Genomic DNA, 19,829 nt, shown 5'->3' with positions numbered 1-19,829 from the left:
ATATTAACTACCCAGGAGATTGTCAGTGACTGCATACATGTTACAAGGCATACCTCCCAACATAATGAGATAGGAATGAGGGACAACTACTAGCAAACATATGTAGGCATAGGACACACCACCTGCCACACCCCCTAAAGGAGAATTAATCAAAATAAAAGGTAATTAAATCCATAAGTGCTTTTTGGTAACACTAGTATTCCTTTATATTGGATTTTAAAATTTACAAATGCAGCAATTTAGAATTTGGATTAAAGGTTTAGCATTGGAAAACACTTTTTGAAAGATAAAAAGTGCATTTTATATACAACTATATAAATCCGGAACAAATGAGGGGGAAAGAGGGACAGAGGGGCATTGCTCAAGAGATGGTTGAGCATGGCACAAGGGCAGGACTGGTACAATAATTATTCACAGCCAGATTCTGACACCATAAAGCTAGAAGCAGTTTTACCTTTCACAGAGATGGTATGGCGAGATCTTAATCTGTGGTAGTACCTGTGCCACTTGCACTCATCCTGGGCCCTCTGCTGGCCTTGGCCCCTCCCCCTGGTCTCAATCAGCTCTAGGCTCCTCCCTCTCACCCCACAATAGCTCCAGGCTCCTCCCCCCACTCATCTCGCTCTAAGCTCGTCTCACTCAGCTCCAGGCTCCTCCCCTCGTCTTAATCGGCCCCAGGCTCCTTCCCCTCATCTCACTTGGCTGAAGGCTCCTCCCTCTCATCTCATTCTGGCTCCAGGCTCCTCCCCATTGTCCCCTGGCCCCTCCCTGGGCTCCCTTGTCTGTATGCTGCTGAACTTGAGGCGTTTCTGACCCTCTTTCTGCTACTGCAGCTGATTCAATGATCCTCGCATTCAGGGCTGAAGCGGGTAGGGAGTAGACATGTGCAGACTAGAATATTTCGTTTCGTTTTTTCGTTTTCGTCTTTAAATTTTATTTATTTAGTTACTCCCGAAATTCGTTTTTATTTATTTCGTTTTTCGTGCAAAAATTGCATTCGTCCGAAAATCCACATAAATTACGGTCGAATCTGTCTTGGAAGGCTTATGGTATCTGTCGAATGGATAAAGAAGATTCGATGGAGCTGCTAAACTATATAGCCTATAGGCGGAGCATTCGATTGCCGAAATGTACGATTGCAGTGTCGTATAGTTGCGACGATCCCGCCGAATATTATTATAAAGATCCCGTCGAATATTATTATACACGTGCAACGATCCCGTCGAATATTATTATACGTGTATGTTTTAAGTTGCTATGTCGAAACTGCGTCGCTCATGTCGAATCTGCGTCGTTCATTTCTGTGCGTCTCCGCCCCAGCGTCCGCCGTCCGCCGTCCGCCGTCCAGGCAGTCAGTGGAGAGAGACTGGAGACTGGGAGACAGAACGAAAATGGCGGCGAGCAGCAATAACACCAGCACAAACATGCGCTCGGCCTCGGAGGAAGCACTGGCAGGGCCATCTACTCTGGCAGCAGATGTGCCAGTGCCAGTGAGGACTCGGAGAAGATCACAGGGCAAGAGGGGGAAACAGGCTGCATCCAGCAGGAAGAGGAATATCACATGGACTCATATAGAGTCCCAGGTCCTCATCAGAGAAACTCTTCCTTGCTGGATGCAGCTGTGTGGCCCCCGCTCAAGAGAGACCACGCCAGAGTGGAAGAGGCAGAAGTGGGAGGAGATTGCCCGGAAGGTGGAGGAGCAGTACCACCACCAGCGTGACCCGACTGCCTGTCGCAAAAAATTCAGCGACCTAAAACGGTAAGTAACGTTTCCGATTTATTTAAAAAAAAATGTATTTACATTTTAACCACTTCAGCCCCAGAGGATTTGGCTGCCAAATTACAGTGCCAATTTTTGCGATTCTGCACTGTGTCGCTTTAACTGAAAATTGCGTGGTCGTGCGACGTGGCTCCCAAATAAAATTGGCCTTTTTTTCCCCTCAAATAAAGCTCTCTTATTTTTTTTTTTTGTCTTTTTGCAATAAAAAACAATTATTTATAAAAATGTTTTTCCTTCAGCTTAGGCCGATACGTATTCTTCAACATATTTTTGGTAAAAAAAAAAAAAAATCCCAATTAGGGATTATTGATTGGTTTGCGCAAAAGTTATAACGTGTACAAAATAGGGTGTAGTTTTATGGCATTTTTTTTAAATTTTTTTTTTACAAGTAATGGTGGCGATCGGCGATTTTTATTGTGACTGCGACAATATGGCGGACACATCGGACATTTTTGGGACCATTGTCATTTATACAGCAATCACTGCTATATAAATGCAGTGATTCCTGTGTAAATGACACTGGCAGTGAAGGGGTTAACCAGGGGGTGGCAGTGTAGGGGTTAAAGAGGAGGGCCGGTTAAAATTAAAAAAAAAAAAAAAAAAAAAAGTCAGCAGCTGCAAACACTGCAGTTGCTGACTTAATAAACACACTCACCTGTCCAGGGCGCCCGCGATGTTGGCTGCCCGAGGCCGACCCGTCCCTCGGCTCTCGGGTCCCGGCGCCGCCATTCCCTGTAAGGGAAACAGGCAGTAGAGCCTTATGGCTTCACTGCCCGTTTCCTACTGTGCATGCGCGAGTCCCGCAGCTACTGCGCATGCGCGAGTCCCGCAGCGCTTTCCGAATGGGACGCGCTGTGTTCTGGAACACACAGTTCCCAGAACACAGCGCGACTCATTACCCAGAAGACGCCGCGACGAAGACAGAAGACAGAAGATCTCCGCGGAAGAGGAAGATTAGGATAAAGTGCCTAGCAACAGGCATTTCTGGTAAGTTAAAAAAAAAATTTTTTTTCATTTTTTTTTTTTTAGAATTTTTTTAAATGTTTTTGTTTTTCAGGGTGGCCCTCCACTTTAAGTCTGTCCTAGGGGAGTGTTACTAAAGCCTCATACACACAGTCGGACTTTGTACAAACTTTTCCGTGGACTTTTGTACAAGTTTGTATTGTATACACACGGTCGGACTTTTTCATAACAAACACGAACGTAATGATGTCACAACGTACTGACGCTGCTTCAAAAGAGGACGTTCAGTGACTCCAGCGCTACCTTTGGTGAACTTCTGTATTGTTGTCTGATCTTTTGCATTGGTTCTGAGCATGCGTGTTTGTACCTTGTACAAAAGTCCGATACTTTTGCGTACACACGGTTCGGACTTTGCTCCATCGCACTTTTGTTGCCAGAAAGTTTGTCCGTTCGCACAGCCAACAAAAGTCACATGAAAACAGAAAAAGTTTGTCCGATGGAGCACACACACAGTCGGATGTTGCTCCAAAACAGCTAATTTGCATGTTTGTTGTCAAAAAGTCCCACCATGTGTATGGGCCTTAAAGAGGAAGTAAACCCTGATGAGTTTACTTCCTCTTTTTTTCCCTGCAAAGGTAAAGCATAATGGACTACTATGCATCGCATAGTAGCTCATTATGTGTCACTTACCTGACACAGGAGCCAGCGAAGTCGCCGCTGATCCCTGTAGTCCGCCGCATCCATCTTGCTGGTGGCGTCTCGCAGCTCCGACCGCGACCAATGACATCGGTGAAGCCGCGATGACGTCACTCCCGCGCATGCGCGCGGGAGTCGCGTCTCGCAGCTCCGCCGCTGCCATTCGGCGAAGCTGCGATGACGTCACTCCCGCGCATGTGCACGGGAGTCGACAAATTAGGCAAATCCATTCTTGGACTTGCCGCATTTAGTGCGCCTGCGCGCCGCTGTCTACGGCGCATGCGCCGTAGACAGCGGTGCCCATTTTCGGGCAAATATCTCCTAAACCATATAGGTTTAGGAGATATTGCTTGGACCTACAGGTAAGCCTTAATCTAGGCTTACCTGTAGGTCAAAGTGGTTTGAAGGGGTTTACTTCCTCTTTAACTTTGCGTGGCGTGGCTGTGTGTTAGTGACTGAACACTGATCTCTGCTCCAATCACATGTAGCAGAGATCAGTCACTTGTTGCTAGGCAGAATGGGGAGATGCTGTTTATGGCATCTCCCCGTTCATCCGCCCAGCGAGACGATCGCGGGTATCCCCACAGCGATGGAGCCCGCGGGACCCCCGACCGGACTCATGGGGGTCCCGACTGGCGGCACGCACGCGATGGCAGGGTGGCATATAGAAATGCCCATACCTGTACGCCAATATGCCTGCCCGTGGCATTCTGCCGACGTACATTGTCGTGCGCCGGTCAGGAAGTGGTTAACTGACAATTGGACGCTCCTGCGATGTACTACCCAAATTAAATGTATGCCCTTTTCCCGCCACATATAGAGCTTTTATTGGTGGCATTAGATCACCACACTGGGTTTTACATATTTTGTTATTGAAAAAAAGTTAGGGCCGGTTCACACTGCGGGCGATGCGAGGCGACACCGACTTGCCTCCCCGCGACCTCAGCGGCGATTTGCAAATGACTTCTGTATAGAAGTCAATGCAAGTCGCCCCGAGGTCGCCCAGAAGTAGTACAGGAACCTTTTTTCTGAGTCGGAGCGACTCGAGTCGCTCCTCTCAGAACGGTTCCATTGTACAGAACGGGGGCGACTTGTAAGATAGCGGCGAGGCGAGTCGTGTCGCCTCGCATCGCCCGCTGTGTGAACCGTCCCTAAAGTATAAAAAAAAAATATTTTGTTATGGTGGCTGGACTTAACCAGCTTGCGGACCTGCCACCATATGTGGAGGGGTCCAAATCCACAAGTGGTTAATGCAAAAGACACAAGAAAGGTAATTTACACCATACACAGTTCACACAAGCGCCTAATTAGAAAGGTGGACTGGACAGTGGACATTTATATGAATATTTATTTACTCACACAATCCCAATCGTGTCTTTTATATTTTATTATGGACCAAAAAAGCATACCTTTTTCTTAAAATGAATTTGGTTAATAAAAAAAAAGTGAAAATCTTGGGCTAAATGAAAAAAAGTGCCTAATCCAAAAATTCCATTTGCATTTCATACTACTGGTTCATTCTACAATTGTTTCCTGTGTTGATGTCATTTTCAGATTACAATTGTCGATTAATTATGGAACCCGTTTCTCTTCTCTCTTTGTTTTGCAGCTCCATTGCACGTAAACGCAGGCAGTCGGGTCGCAGAGGGAAGCGGGTGCCTCTCCTCCCCCATGAGGCGGAGCTTTTAGAGGGCATAGGGGAGGAGGAGATCAGCCAGCTCCTGGCTCATCAAGGTTGGTGTCAGCATTACATTGTGCAGGAGGGTTTTTTGATTGGCAAGCATCGGGCATTCACCATGTTGTGTTTGATTTTATTTAAAGATCGTATCCAGGAGCGCCGCCGGAAGCCGAGGCCGGAGGAGGAGTCCTCGTCATCATCATCCTCTGCGTCAACACCCAGTAAGTACAGTAGTACTGTAGTAGTGACACTAATACAGGATCCTTTTCCATTTGTCCAGCCTTCCATTGTCGATTCCAATGTCATTGCTTCTCACTCAAGCAGTGACAGGTGGAGCCTCTATGATGTTCTGTCAGGTAACGCAAGCGCTTGTGTAATTTACGTAATCTGACAGAACGTCGCCGCTCTGAACTGAGGCGCCTGATCAGTGTCGTGCACCTAGCACTCGCCGCTGGAACCAGGACAGGTAAGTGCCTCCCTGTTTTTATTTTTTTTTTACTGTTTTTGTAATTTATTTTTGGATTGCCATGCTAATGGATAATTATTTAATTTTATCTTTATACAGTATTTATAGTAATATCTTTAAAGCTTGAACATTGTAAAGTTCATCATTTCTCCTTTATTATTAAATAGGTCTCGTCATCATGCAGTCAGAAGGGGAGACTGAGGAGGAGGGAGAGGCTGAGGCGGCAACGCCCACATGTAAGTTAGTATAATCTTGCTGGTATATCTGCTGCTGAGTGATCATACATGTTTCAATGTTTTTGTACTAATGTGTGTGAGATTGTTGTACACTGCAGATTGTAATTGTCTTTTCTATATTAAATTGATCAACAGCTGCTGAGCAGGAGGTGGAGGAGACCTGCCCTGGAGAGGCTGCTGGGGATGCGCCGGAAGGTGACCAGCCAGACGCGGCAGATGCAGGGAGTAAGTACAACTTTTTTAGTGTTTTCCAGGGAAATAGTATTTTAAATATGAAATGCTGGTGGCATACACTGACTGCTCTGTACACACTCAGCCCGCCCATTACATGGCACAGTAAATCGTTCCTTCGCTGTCTGCAATTTTAAGGACAGGATGATATGATATCAGCGTTCAGTTCAGCTCTTCCTGATAACCCCTGAGCTCCCTGGAATGTCCCCCCTCCCCCGATCACTGCACAGCAGGTTGGAAGCAGAGGATGTGTGTGAGTGATGATCAGTGTCCAGCTACACACACAATGCTATTACTGATATCAGTGCTGTGCAGGGCAGTCATTGTGTTGGCTCTGTTTGTTTCTTTCTTCTGCTGGCGACCAGGCTGCTGCCCATTACTAGTCCATAGGGATTCTCCAGGTTACTGCTGCTGATACTAGTGCAGCATGCCATTTACTAGAACTGGGCTGTATTTTCCCTCACTTGCAGCATCTGAAATTGTCTTTTTCTCCTCTCCCTTCCACCAGCAGCTGCAGGAGAAAAATATAGCCAATAATTTCTAAAATGCTGCCCCCCCCCGAGGTCTGCACACCCGCTGTGCCCATTATGAGGGGTTCCCATCATCCCTGTGCTAATTTCTGGGGTCTTTACAACTGCTGTGTCCATTATGAGGGGTTCTCACCATCCCTATGCTGAGTTCCCGGGTCTGTACACCCACTGTGTCCATTATGAGGGGTTCTCACCATCCCTGTGCTGAGTTCCCAGGTCTGTACACCCGCTGTGCCCATTATGAGGGGTTCTCACCATCCCTGTGCTGAGTTCCCGGGTCTGTACCCCCGTTGTGCCCATTATGAGGGGTTCCCACCATCCCTGTGCTGAGTTCCCAGGTCTGTACACCCGCTGTGCCCATTATGAGGGGTTCTCACCATCCCTGAGCCAAGTTCCCAGGTCTGTACACCTGTTGTGCCCATTATGACGGGTTCCCACCGATAGGCTGCAGTGATGGAGGTGACACTGCATATAGGTATCACTCAGTGCCCATGGACACTGATAGGTGGTACTGAAGGGCCTGCACTGATTATCAGTGCCTTAAATTATCTGTGTACATATCCCCTGTACAGGGCCAGTGCTACCTATAGACAAGGTAGGTGCTGGCCTAGAGCACACATCAATCCTGGGTGCCTTACCGATGCCCCCACCCACCACCTCCAGGCTCAGTGACGGACTCCACCCCCAAAATGTTAGCAATCTATAAAAAGGTGGTGTATACATGGGCAGGGCAAAAGGGGTGGAGTCAGTGGTGGGGCCAAAGGGGTGGAGTCAGTGGTGGGGCCAAAGGGGCGGCAAAATTAGGTTTCGCCTAGGGTGTTAAACTCTTTCCTCATGATGTCTGATTTAGTGATGTCCAGTTCATGAATGATTCGTTCTTTTGAATCGATTATTTTCAGTGAACTGGATGTCGGATGAATCGATTTATCTGAGTGAACTGATTCGTTTGAAACACTTCACTCTGTGCACTCACTCAGTACACTACAGTACATACATAGCAGAGCAGGCCTGGTAATATGATCCTTGAGTGAGATCAGCTGACTCTAAGCACAGGACACTCAGGAACTGGATACAAACTTAAAACAAGAGTCAGGAGTTCATTCACAGTACACCGAGTTAACCACTTCAATACCGGGGGGCACTTAAACACCTTCCTGCCCAGACCAATTTTGAGCTTTCAGCGCTGTCGGACTTTGAATGACCATTTGCGCGGTCATGCTACACTGTACCCAAATGAAATGTTTATCATTTTTTTCCCACAAATAGAGCTTTCTTTTGGTGGTATTTGATCACCTCTACGGTTTTTATTTTTTGCGCTACAAATAAAAAAAATACCGAAAATTTTCAAAAAAAAAATATTTTTTTGTTTCAGTTTCAAAACTTTTTAAATAAGTACGTTTTCTCCTTCACTGATGGGCACTGATGGGGCTACACTGATGGGCACTGATAAGGCGGCAGTGTTGGGCACCAATGAAGTGGCACTGATAGGCGGCACTGATGGGCGACACGGACGGACACTGATAGGTGGCACAAATTGGCATGGATGGGCGGCACAGATGGTCGGCACAGGTGGGCATGGATAGGCGGCACAGGTGGGCATGGATAGGCGGCACAGGTGGGCACTCATAGGCGGCACAGGTGGGCACTCATAGGCGGCATTGGTGTTATGCTATAGTAATGGATGCCAATCAGTGCCAAACAATAATGCATGCCAATCAGTGATGCCCATTGTGGGCACTGATTGGCATCCATTATGGGCACTGATTGGCACCCATTGTGCTAACTGGCATCCCTGGTGGTCTAGGGAGGATTACCTTTTCCCTGGTGGTCTGGTGGTGTCCCTGGTGGTCCAGTGTGGTCATCCTCGGGGGGGCTGTGCTGATAATCGATCAGCACAGACCCCCCCCTGTCAGAGGAGCAGCCGATCGGCTCTCCTCTACTCGCGTCTGACAGATGCGAGTGAGGGAAAGCCGATCACCGGCTCTTCCCATTTACACTGTGATCAGCCGTGATTGGACACGGCTGATCACGTGGTAAAGAGTCTCCGTCTACGAGTACGACTACGACTCTTTACCGAGATCGTAGTTGCCGGGTGTCAGACTGACACCCCGCAACAACGATCGCCGCGATGCGCGCCCCCGGGGGGGGGCGGCTCATAATCCTGATCACTTCATAATACATCCGGTCAGGATTATGAAACCACTTTGCCGCCGTCAATTGCCTATAGGGTGGGCGGCAAGTGGTTAAATAAAGAATCATACAAGTTGTTACCGAGTTAAAGAGTCATATCAGTTTTTAGAACCCAGTACACTGAAAGAATCACGAGTCACCACCAGTAAAAAAAATACACTAAACCAGTGATCAGGTGGTATGGACAGCCTCAGGCCCTTTCACACTTGTGCGACTAGTCCTGCGACTTGAGACTGCAAAGTCGCATGACAAGCCACACACCATGATTACCAAGGAGTTCAGTTCATATCTGTAGTTTTTGTACTACTTTTGTCTGACTTTGATGCGACTTGTGGCAGAGACATCAAGATTACACAAACATTGCTTCAAGTCATGGCAAAAATCATGGCAAAAGCATTTGACTTTCAAGTCGCACAAGTGTGAAACTAGCTCATGGTAGTGGTAGTAAAATCTGATCATCGTTCCTGCGCATGCGCTGTAAAGGCTACGGGCAAATCTGATGGCTAGCAATGTTAACTGGAAAGTTGGCCCATCAGAATGCAGTTCACATGCACAAAAACCCACTTTTCATTTAGGCTCCATTTCCACTTGTGCAACTTGTCCTGCGACTTTGTACTCTATGATTTCCAATGAGTATTATATTTGTATCTGTGCGACTTCAAAGTAGTCCCTGCACTACTTTGGTCCCACTTTGATGCAACTTGAGATCCATAGACCTCTGGAATACACAGGCATTGCTTTAAAGTCGCATCAAAATTGCGGCAGAATTGTACAAATTTCAGGCTGTGTTGGCCTGAAAAGCCTGAAAGTTGCACGATTCTGCCGTAACTTGAAGCCATGCCTGTGTATTCTGGAGGTATATGGACCTCAAGTCACATTAAAATGGCCTAAATGAAAAGCGGGGTTAGTGTGCATGTGAACTGCATTCTGAGTCAACTTCACAGTTAACATTGCTATCTATCAAATTTGTGGAAACCTAGGCTCAGGGCCAGTTCACACTGCTGCATAGTGCAAAATCGCATGCGATTTGCACTGCAGTGCAAATTGCAGGCGATGTCCGTGCAATGAGATTTCAGCCATACAGATAGTATGACTGAAATCGTATCGCATTCGGACTAAACTCGCACTGGAAACTTTTTTGTTTCCGCACCAGAATCGGATCGCATGGCACCCATGCGATCTGATTCATGTCCAAACTGACACTTTGCAGTGCGACATGCTAACTGAAATGGGGGTGTCATTAACATTGTATGACACTCCCCAGCAGTTCGCATATGTCGTTGTGAACTGTTGTGCGAGTCGGGTGCGATGGAGGAACCCGTAGTGGAATCGCAGGGTTCCCGCATCGCACAAGTGTGAACCCAGCCTAACACAGTTGTTTGCATATCACCAAAATTCATGACACTGAGCTAATCTGACAATAGGCTAGTGCTCTGCGCCGATGAACTAAAACAAAGTAACCGTCCCCATGTTACCATGTTATGTATGGTTAGAGTGCAGAAGCCATGTGTAATGTTAATGTATGTATTGTATTATCTATCTAATGTATTTGCTTTTCCTCACAGGTGAAGTCTTCATCCTGGAACTCCACCCGGTGGATGAGGAGTCCAACCTGCCCGCGTCTGGTTGGCCTGACCGTCCTTCCTCAGCAGCTTCTCCAGGGCCCTTCCATCCTCCAGTATCCCCCCCCCCACCTGGATACAGCCATGGGTGCTGCCTCCTCCTCCTCCGTGCCTCAGGCCGCGGTTTCCCCCCCCTCCCCCCCCCTCCAGAGCCACATATAGATTATCTGCGGCGCATTTTGGAGGTCCAAGAAAGGCAGTACGCCTATATCAGGAGGCTAGGGCATTCCTTGGGCCTCCACAATCGCCGCCAGTATGTGGCTCTGGAGAGGTGCCGAAGGAGCCTTCGGCACCTTGGTGAGCAGATGACTGGGATGAATATGTCCCTACAGCGTCTGCTCACCAGGTCGGGGGAGGATCAGGAGGATATGTAAATAGTTTTTTTTTGTTTATTTGTACATATTTTTGTATGTTTTTATATTTTGTTACATTAAAAAAAATTGTTGTTTAAAACTACTTGTTTTCTTGAATTTTGCTTTCCTAGTTCGATTCATTATGATATGTATGTGATGTTGTTTCTCTAAATTAACTACTCCATTTATAGTTATAAACTTAGTAGAGGCCTTATAATTGTGCTTTTCCTACATTTAACCATCAGGCTGAACTTAGAAAATTTAAGAGATTTCTCTCTACACTATTTCACTGTGCAGAGGGTAATCCCATGTATATTGTGTCCAGCAGTGGCGAAATTATCAGAGTCGCAACAGTCGCAAGCGGGACTGGGCCCTGTAGTTAACATTAAAAGTAGTGTGTATCTATCACAATATAAGAAAGGATTACGCTAGACAGGGTATTAATTACAGAACCGATCTTAAATATATTCTGGCGCTCTACATGTTTCGTGTTTTGGTCAACGCTTCCTTAGGAGCTTTATCAATTTTTTACATTTCTTCATGGGGGCACCCCAAGAGAAATATGCAGGAAGAAAAAGGAGAACCACAAGAAAGTATTTCTCTAGGCAGATAGAGCGATTTTCACATCGACATCACACTTTAATATGTATAGGAGCCTGTGGTTGGCACTTGGCATAAGGGCTTCAGATATTTATGGTATAAGGCATCAACGGGAGGTGATTTTGCACCATACTCTCTTAAATTCAGTTAGCCAATTCCTGTATCTTCTCCAACAAGGTAAAATGTAGGCGAGCTTGTCTCAATAGCTTCAGGGTTCAGAGGGGGACCTTTGAGCCCCTTGGGTGTCTTCCTCTACCGGGAGATAGGGCCCTGTAGTTCACCACTTCAGGGGGCCCACTGGCCGCCCGCCCGACGCGTGAAGGGCCCACCTGCCTGTCGGGGGTTTGTGTCTGTTAGGTTCATGCCGCGGGGAGGGGGGCTTTCATCAACTGTGAGGGGAGAGACTGTGAGAGAGAAGCGCTCCGTCCCCGCCTATCCATAGGCAGAGATACTGTAAGGGATGTGGAGCAGACACTTAAAAAACTGGGCTGACCAATTCATTGAAGGCGACGGAGGAGCTCTCCCCTCTGCGATTGCACAGTGTTTAAGGATGAGATCGGTGGGGGGATGGGATCAGTAAGAAGTGCCCCTCCAGTACCACCATTGCCCCCCTGCAGTACCACCGCTGCACTGGTGTCCACACGCTGCATTGGGGGACACAGGCTGCACTGGGGGACACAGGCTGCACTGGGGGACACACTGCACTGGTGGATACACGCTGCACTGGGGGACACACTGCACTGGTGGATACACGCTGCACTGGGGACACAGGCTGCATGGGGGGTCACACACTGCACTGGTGGAGACAGGCTGCACTGGGGGACACAGGCTGCATTGGTGTCACACGCTGCACTGGGGGACACAGGCTGCACTGGGCTCCACACGCTGCATGGGGGGTCACACACTGTACTGGTGTCCACACGCTGCACTGGTGTCCAGTGTCCACACGCTGCACTGGGGGACACAGGCTGCACTAGGGGACACAGGCTGCATTGGGGGGTCACACACTGCACTGGTGGACACACACTGCACGGGGGACACAGGCTGCATGGGGGACACACACTGCACTGGGGGATACACGGCACGCTGCACTGGTGGACACACACTGCACTGGTGTCCACACGCTGCACTGGGGGACACGCTGCACTGGTGGACACACACTGCACTGGTGTCCACACGCTGCACTGGGGGACACGCTGCACTGGTGACACAAGCTGCATGGGGGGTCACACACTGCACTGGTGTCCACACGCTGCACTGGGGGACACACACTGAACTGGTGTCACAGGCTGCATTGGGGGACACACGCTGCATTGGTGTCACACGCTGCATTGGTGTCACACGCTGCACTGGGGGACACAGGCTGCACTGGTGACACAAGCTGCATGGGGGGTCACACACTGCACTGGTGTCCACACGCTGCACTGGGGACACACACTGAACTGGTGTCACAGGCTGCATTGGGGGACACAGGCTGCATTGGTGTCACACGCTGCACTGGGGGACACAGGCTGCATTGGTGTCACACGCTGCACTGGGGGACACACACTGCACTGGTGACACAAGCTGCATGGGGGGTCACACACTGCACTGGTGTCCACACGCTGCACTGGGGACACACACTGAACTGGTGTCACAAGCTGCATGGGGGGTCACACACTGCACTGGTGTCCACACGCTGCACTGGGGGACACACACTGAACTGGTGTCACAGGCTGCATTGGGGGACACACGCTGCATTGGTGTCACACGCTGCATTGGTGGACACAGGCTGCATTGGTGTCACACGCTGCACTGGGGGACACAGGCTGCACTGGGCTCCACACGCTGCATGGGGGGTCACACACTGTACTGGTGTGCACACGCTGCACTGGTGTCCAGTGTCCACACGCTGCACTGGGGGACACAGGCTGCATTGGGGGTCACACACTGCACTGGTGGACACACATTGCACGGGGACACAGGCTGCATGGGGGACACACACTGCACTGGGGGATTGTTATATATGAAATATATGAAATATGAAATATGATATTTCAAAGTCTTAGATCGATTGATCTTGTGTGACGAATTTCCTTAATTGGTTCTGAGTCAGCGTAATTCAAAAATGTGTATTTATTTGTACACATTTAAATACAAAAGGATGCTTACAAAAATAGTACAATAATATCTTACTTAGTATCTTTCTTTCTTATTCAATATATCATTTGTATCTTTAAAAATTGTCTAAGGTTATTACTGAGTGGCCTATCTAAAATGGCGGAATAACCCTTTGTATGCTGAATGCAGCTGAAATGTTTCTGAGGTCTTTCCTCTAGGCTGCTGCCTCTTCAAGAGACCGTCTCCTGAAACTTCCTACTATATTAACAGGCTCAAATCTCCCGCCCGAAAGATAACTCCTCCTTTCCAAAGGTGGGAGGGCTGAGAGTGGTTGTTACAACAGAGCTGACATATGTTACCACTTAAAGCGCAGCTCCACAGTCTACCATGACCGGATATAAGGGGGAAGGGAGAATTTTAAGTCTCTATGCAAACCTTCATTTACACTTAAGAAAAGCTTATATAAAATATACAATATTCCTCAAAATCCTGACAGATTTTAAATATTTACTTCTTCAATTATCGCAAGTCATAACATAGAAATTATTGTCTCAAAGTTCTCTTTCATACAGTATGAAAAATATTATATTCTGAATAAAGTATAATAAAGCCAATTAAAATTTAGATATTAAGAATATAACATTCCCCTCTGAAATATGAATACTAATCATATTTTTCAGATTAAAAATTCATCCATCATCATTCATGTCACATTCAAACAAACTTTGATTCAATAATTCCAAATGTTTTGTTATGCAAAACTGAATTCATACCTTCAAAACGCATTTTCCTCTTCAATTTACTTTGTAACAAATCATCTCCTTTCTTAATATCACTTCTAATTCGATTATATAATTTTTTCATTCTAAACATTAAACATAACTGGAATATAAGGAATAACATGATAATAATAAAAATAATTACAATAGGATGTGATAAAATATTTCCTGCTGCTGAAGTTATCGAAGTTTTTCCCCACATGGATACACTATTACTAAATCTTTTCCACCAATTACTTCCTGAAAATTCTGACCATTGATGTGATATTTCTTGCAAATTACCTTGTTCATGTTTAAACAATACTTCTGCATTCTGCAATTCCTTAGCCAAAGCTATTAATAAACCTTGATCCTTTTGAATTATATTTGCCCATTTTTCCCATGGAAATTCATCTATTTGGGAAATATTATACTGTGTAGGTAGAGCGCTAATATTTTTCATAAACATATTTGTTAAATTTGTTCTCAACCCATCAATACTTATTGCAACAATATCTCCTTCTATACAATACAACCCTTGATTTAGGTTTTCTGTATTTGTACAAGAAGAGAAAAAAGTTTTAACCCTTTCTGTATCTGACATAATTTGAAAACAAACCTTCTTTTTATCTACACGAGTAACTAATTCAGAATTAATTTTATTTTCAATTCTTGCTGAACATAATGTATGATTATGATAACAAGAATGAAATATGCTTTTATCTTGATTAGGTAAACATATAATTTTAGACTGGAATTGTAAACATGATGACAAATCCAATTGTTCTAATTCAGAATTTTCATTGTTAAATACAAAATCTGTATACTGTAATTTATAGTATAATAATTGTGTATTACTGACAGGTAATCCCAAAACAGTGATTGGAACCAAAATTTGTTCTTTTCCGGCTATTGGAATCATAGAAGAACTATAACATATGTCCTGCTTGCATCCTATCCATTTATTTACCCATAAATCTGTATGATTTATCGCATATAAATATTCTTTGGGCAAATACTGTAAAATGCCAAGAGGAGTTATTCCACTCTGAAATGCTTGCGCAATTATTTTAAAATTAGTGGAATATTCCGTTTGAATTTCTAAACATGCTCTGGCTATATGAGAATGTTGTTCACTTCTCATCAGATCAAGAGTAATATTTTGAAGATGTAAAATAGATGGACCCATTATATTAGCAGTTTTAATTACCATATTTTCTAAAATCTGATTTAAATGTCTTTGTATTTTAATACCATTACTTCCCACTAAACCAGCGGTTTCTAGATCAGACTTTAAAGTACTAATATCCATACTATTTGTTATACTCCCGATTGTGCCAATCCCTCCTAAAATACCTTCAACAATACCACGCTTATTCCTGTTATAATTTCTATTATTAATTCCAAACCATCTCTCAATACCCAATTCCATATTAACCAGATGTCCTTGACATTGTGGAAACCTTGTAGAAATTTTCCATTCTGAAACATTAAAGTTCCACAAAACAATGACAAACTTTCCCTCTCTCAAAAGAGTTCTGGATTGGAAATGGTTAATCTGAAAAGGGCTTGCAGAGAAACTTTTCTTATAGACACATGGAGTTTTCCTTGGAGACATAACAACAACACTTGCCTTTGCACATTTCACCGGATAATTTTCTATTGATATGCAACATTCATATATACCAGTATCATTCAAAGATACTCTCATTTGTTGATAAACAAATGTATTATTGATCCAATTCACACTACCAAAAATTCCTTTATGAATTATGATAGTTGAACTATAAAGAAAACTACCCAAAAACTCATCATTCCTTTTCCAAGTCAACAATGAATTTTGAGATAAAGATATCTTTGTATCACATATCAAATGCAAATTATCTTTATCTTCCATAATTTTCAAAGATTGTGGGAAAATATTAATTTCTGGAACAATCTTATCAACTATAAAGATATCGATTTTGACCCTTATTTCAGTAAATTTTCTTATAACTTTAAAATCCCATGTTCTTACAACATCTCCTTTTTCATCTCCAATGATGTTTAAATATTTTGGATTTAATATCTTTACAAAACTTTGAAAAAGATAATAAAATTGATCAAAGGAATAAAGTATTTTCCCAGATCTTGTCATAATATTAGTAACATCTCCAGACCAAATTGTTGACTCATTACCCTTTAAAAATATAGACCAGAAACTCCTCAACAATATGTTACACTCAAAAGTTCCGGTTTTGTTATTTAGTCTATAAGATCCCTGCATTTTAACAAACTTTGTTTTGGATTCTATTTTAACTTTGATGTCAATATCATTGCTGTGAATGAAATACAATTGTAAACAACAACGATATCCATCACCAATACATAAAAATCCATACAAATCTTCTGCTGTATTAATATCAACATCTCTAAAATTATGATTTTTATCATATGCACTAATATCAATAACTCTATCATTTTTGTCCTTTGTAATGATATCAATGTTCTTATTTTTCAGTTCATCTGCATTGATATCAATGTCTACATCTCTCTTATTTCTGAATAACATATGATCTTTGTTGTGTAATTCTTCATTCCTGTTAGTCTTTATATAACTTGAGTAGTTCTTGATATATCTTATCACAAATAAAATTGTCACTAGGGAAAAGATGCATCCTGTAGTGATGATACACTTCCTCTCTTTAAAACTTTTCATTTGTTGTGCTGACATCTTTTTCTTTTGGAATACGCACTTTCTTCAGGTTCGATTTTTATTTTTAATTCCTGAAAAAATAAAGGCAGCATCATTATCTTGGAATATAAAATTTGTTATACCCACATTTTTCTTTCTGCATACTTGTTTCACTGAACTAAGAAAGTATTTGTACCCCTTGAACATCCCAAAATGTCCATAGACTTTCCCAATTACTTTTCCATGTTTCAACTCCTGAAACTCTGTGACGTATCACCATCTCTTTTATCTTTTCTTGTCTTAGACTTGTGTCAACAATATCTAATTTTATCTTAGATAAACCTTTCTGTTCCTGGTCTACTTAATAGACCGCTTATCTTATATAAAAGATAATTTTGTTTTAACAACAAAATAACAAAATGTTACAAAAAACAATATCAATTGTAAAATATCAAAAAATAGATTATTCTGAAGATTAAATCCGATATGTGCGTGGATTTAATAACAATCCTTCATGATATATATATATGTCTTGTGTGTACTGGAATGAAACTTCCACTGGAATGTGTGTACTCCTAAAACAAAAAACCACAGCCCCCACCTTTTTTTACTTCTAAAGGTTTTTCTGAGCACGACAGTTCTACAGAATGAGTATTTTCCCTCCCACCTTTCTAAAACAATGGGTGTCTCATTCTAAATTCCTAAGGGCTGCTATGAATAACCCTTTGTAAAAAACCATTTTAAATATACACAAACCTTTTTACCTTAACAATATATATACAAATTATTTCTTAATCAAGAAACATTGTAATATAAAAACTTATATTTTTAACTAACAAAGACACTTTTTATCATGAATTAACTTTCTTTTTCAAACTTAGAAATATGAGGAGGAACCATTTTGTATACCTTCTTACTCCACGAGGCAACACAAACTCCATTTTATTTTCTCAACTGAAAATTTTTAGAGAAACCATTTTGTATCTCTTCTTCAACCAATTATGACTCCACGAGGCGATACAAACGCCATTTTACTTTTTCTTTTAAACTCAAAAGGAGAATACTTTGTAGCATCAGAAATTGTGCTTCTTACATCCATTAAAAATAACTGGAACAACATCAACCCAAACATTTCCTTTGTCCAACAACATTTATCAATCCTAGATTTAATTATCCGATACATCCTCACAATAATACCTACAAACTGTGAATGTTATCATACATGAAATCTCTGTTCTATTCCCTGATATTACACATCCTCTGTCACAACTGAAGTTTGCTGATATATCCCAAACTAGAAAAACATGATTATTCAACCTCTAAACAATAGTTAAAGCATCATCATTAGTGAATCCCACCTGAAGGTGTTGTGATTTATATAAAAACACGAAAATCCTTTTTTGTCATGACACAAACTTATGGTCTAATGACCCAAATAATAACTCTGTGGCACCCTATGAGGATAAAAAAGATTGTGACCTTTTTTCCCTCTGAAATTAAAGGAATCTGTGTGTCCATTTTTTTCACAACATTAATAGATACCATTCCAGGTTGAATTACTAACTCTCCATGCAAAAGCTGCTTCCTTTGCCAATGAATTCTGCTGTTCTGTTACCTACAGATAACTCACTATCTTTTTATGTGATGGAATTTTTACAATAACATATGCAAAAGAATTACTCTCTGCAAGGTCAAAAACTACTTCTAATGTCTCTTTCTGCACAAGAGTCTTATTGGATGAATCCACAAAACCTCTACATAGATAACATACAACATATGAACTATCACTCTAAATCATTATTGAACCTTTCTTCTCTTCCTTGTCAATACTATCTCAATATCTTTAAACAAACCTGTATCCATTTTGGTCTGACTCCAAAGACTTTTATGTGCTCTAATCGATTGTTCCAATTCGAGATTGGTTCCTGTGTGTGGCCAATTAAAATCTGAAGACATGTCAGCGACTGCTGTACAAATACTTCCAACGTTACTGTACTTTGAGGAATCTATTAACATAGATTTGGGCCTAGATGAATCTTTCCATATAGTAGAATTACTTAAATCAATAATCCAATCTAATTTACTAATCACATCCATGCCTAAAATATTCTCTGTATTTTGGCAACACCATATGTCTATATTTGTTTTTAAAATTCCGGGAATTTCGAGAGTCACATCAGAAACTTTAACTGCAACTGTATTTTCTTTTCATTGAAATCAATTAAATTACATTTTGGAAAATCAATATTCACAGATAATTTGTTTTTAGTTAAACTGAGTTCAGATCCTAAATCTATTAACCATTTAGTATTCTTACCATTTAATAAACCATGTAACCATGGCCTTCCACTTTCATCTATTAAAAGTGAAGTCACATATTTTAATGTTGGAGGTGACTCAGAACCTTTTTTCCTAAATCCTGATAACATTTCCTGTCTATTCTGAAGCTTTAGCTCCGCCTATGGCATGTATCTCATCATCTCTGTCTCTCTGAGTACCATGCTGACTGAATACAAAACTTTTCAATGTTCAGCTTGAACAAAACCAAAATAAAAACTTAATACTCATGACAATGACACATAGATAAAAATTAATAATCCAATAGATTATCCTTGAAAATATTAAAATTATATCAAAGTCCTCAATAATATTCCAAACGTCAAAACCAAATCTTTTTAAACTCATATCAATCCTTATTCATAGCCATTAAACGTCAACCAGAAAATTCTTACCATATCTGCAGTTAATTTAAGGACTGCTGACTGTTTTCAGAGTGTTATATGCTACATAATTAAACCTTTCCTGTCTTAATGAACTATTTTCAGTTTGTAATCTTTGTCTTTGGGTCTTAGAGGAAAAATGAATTTGCTTATTATGACCTCTATACCTCAGATTACTGTGCCAACGTACAGAATAAACCTCTTGACGCCTGGGCAAAATTTTCGGATAATA

The 19,829-nt window shown here is 42.8% G+C and overlaps 1 protein-coding gene across 2 annotated transcripts in view; it reads left to right on the top strand.

Annotated features, from left to right (window-relative positions):
* LOC143998389 (uncharacterized) overlaps window positions 1-10,848 on the top strand; it is a 108,281-nt gene extending 97,433 nt beyond the window's left edge. Inside the window, exons 2-6 of one of the 2 annotated variants that reach the window (XM_077493964.1) lie at window positions 5,049-5,173; window positions 5,261-5,338; window positions 5,751-5,819; window positions 5,955-6,044; window positions 10,336-10,848. In XM_077493964.1, the coding sequence (XP_077350090.1) occupies window positions 5,049-5,173; window positions 5,261-5,338; window positions 5,751-5,819; window positions 5,955-6,044; window positions 10,336-10,766 (793 nt within the window). In that variant the 3' untranslated portion in view covers window positions 10,767-10,848. Of the gene's footprint in view, window positions 1-4,597; window positions 5,174-5,260; window positions 5,339-5,750; window positions 5,820-5,954; window positions 6,045-10,335 lie in introns of those variants that run through there. The other variant, XM_077493963.1, reaches the window with a different exon arrangement.
* Window positions 10,849-19,829: the final 8,981 nt, after the last annotated feature.

The sequence above is a fragment of the Lithobates pipiens genome, unplaced genomic scaffold (assembly GCF_037356315.1).
Source record: "Lithobates pipiens isolate NorthernLeopardFrog02 unplaced genomic scaffold, aLitPip1_a1.2 Scaffold_19, whole genome shotgun sequence".
NCBI lineage: Eukaryota > Metazoa > Chordata > Amphibia > Anura > Ranidae > Lithobates > Lithobates pipiens.
Note: the sequence above shows the minus strand (reverse complement) of the source record. Positions and strands in the feature narration are given on the sequence as shown.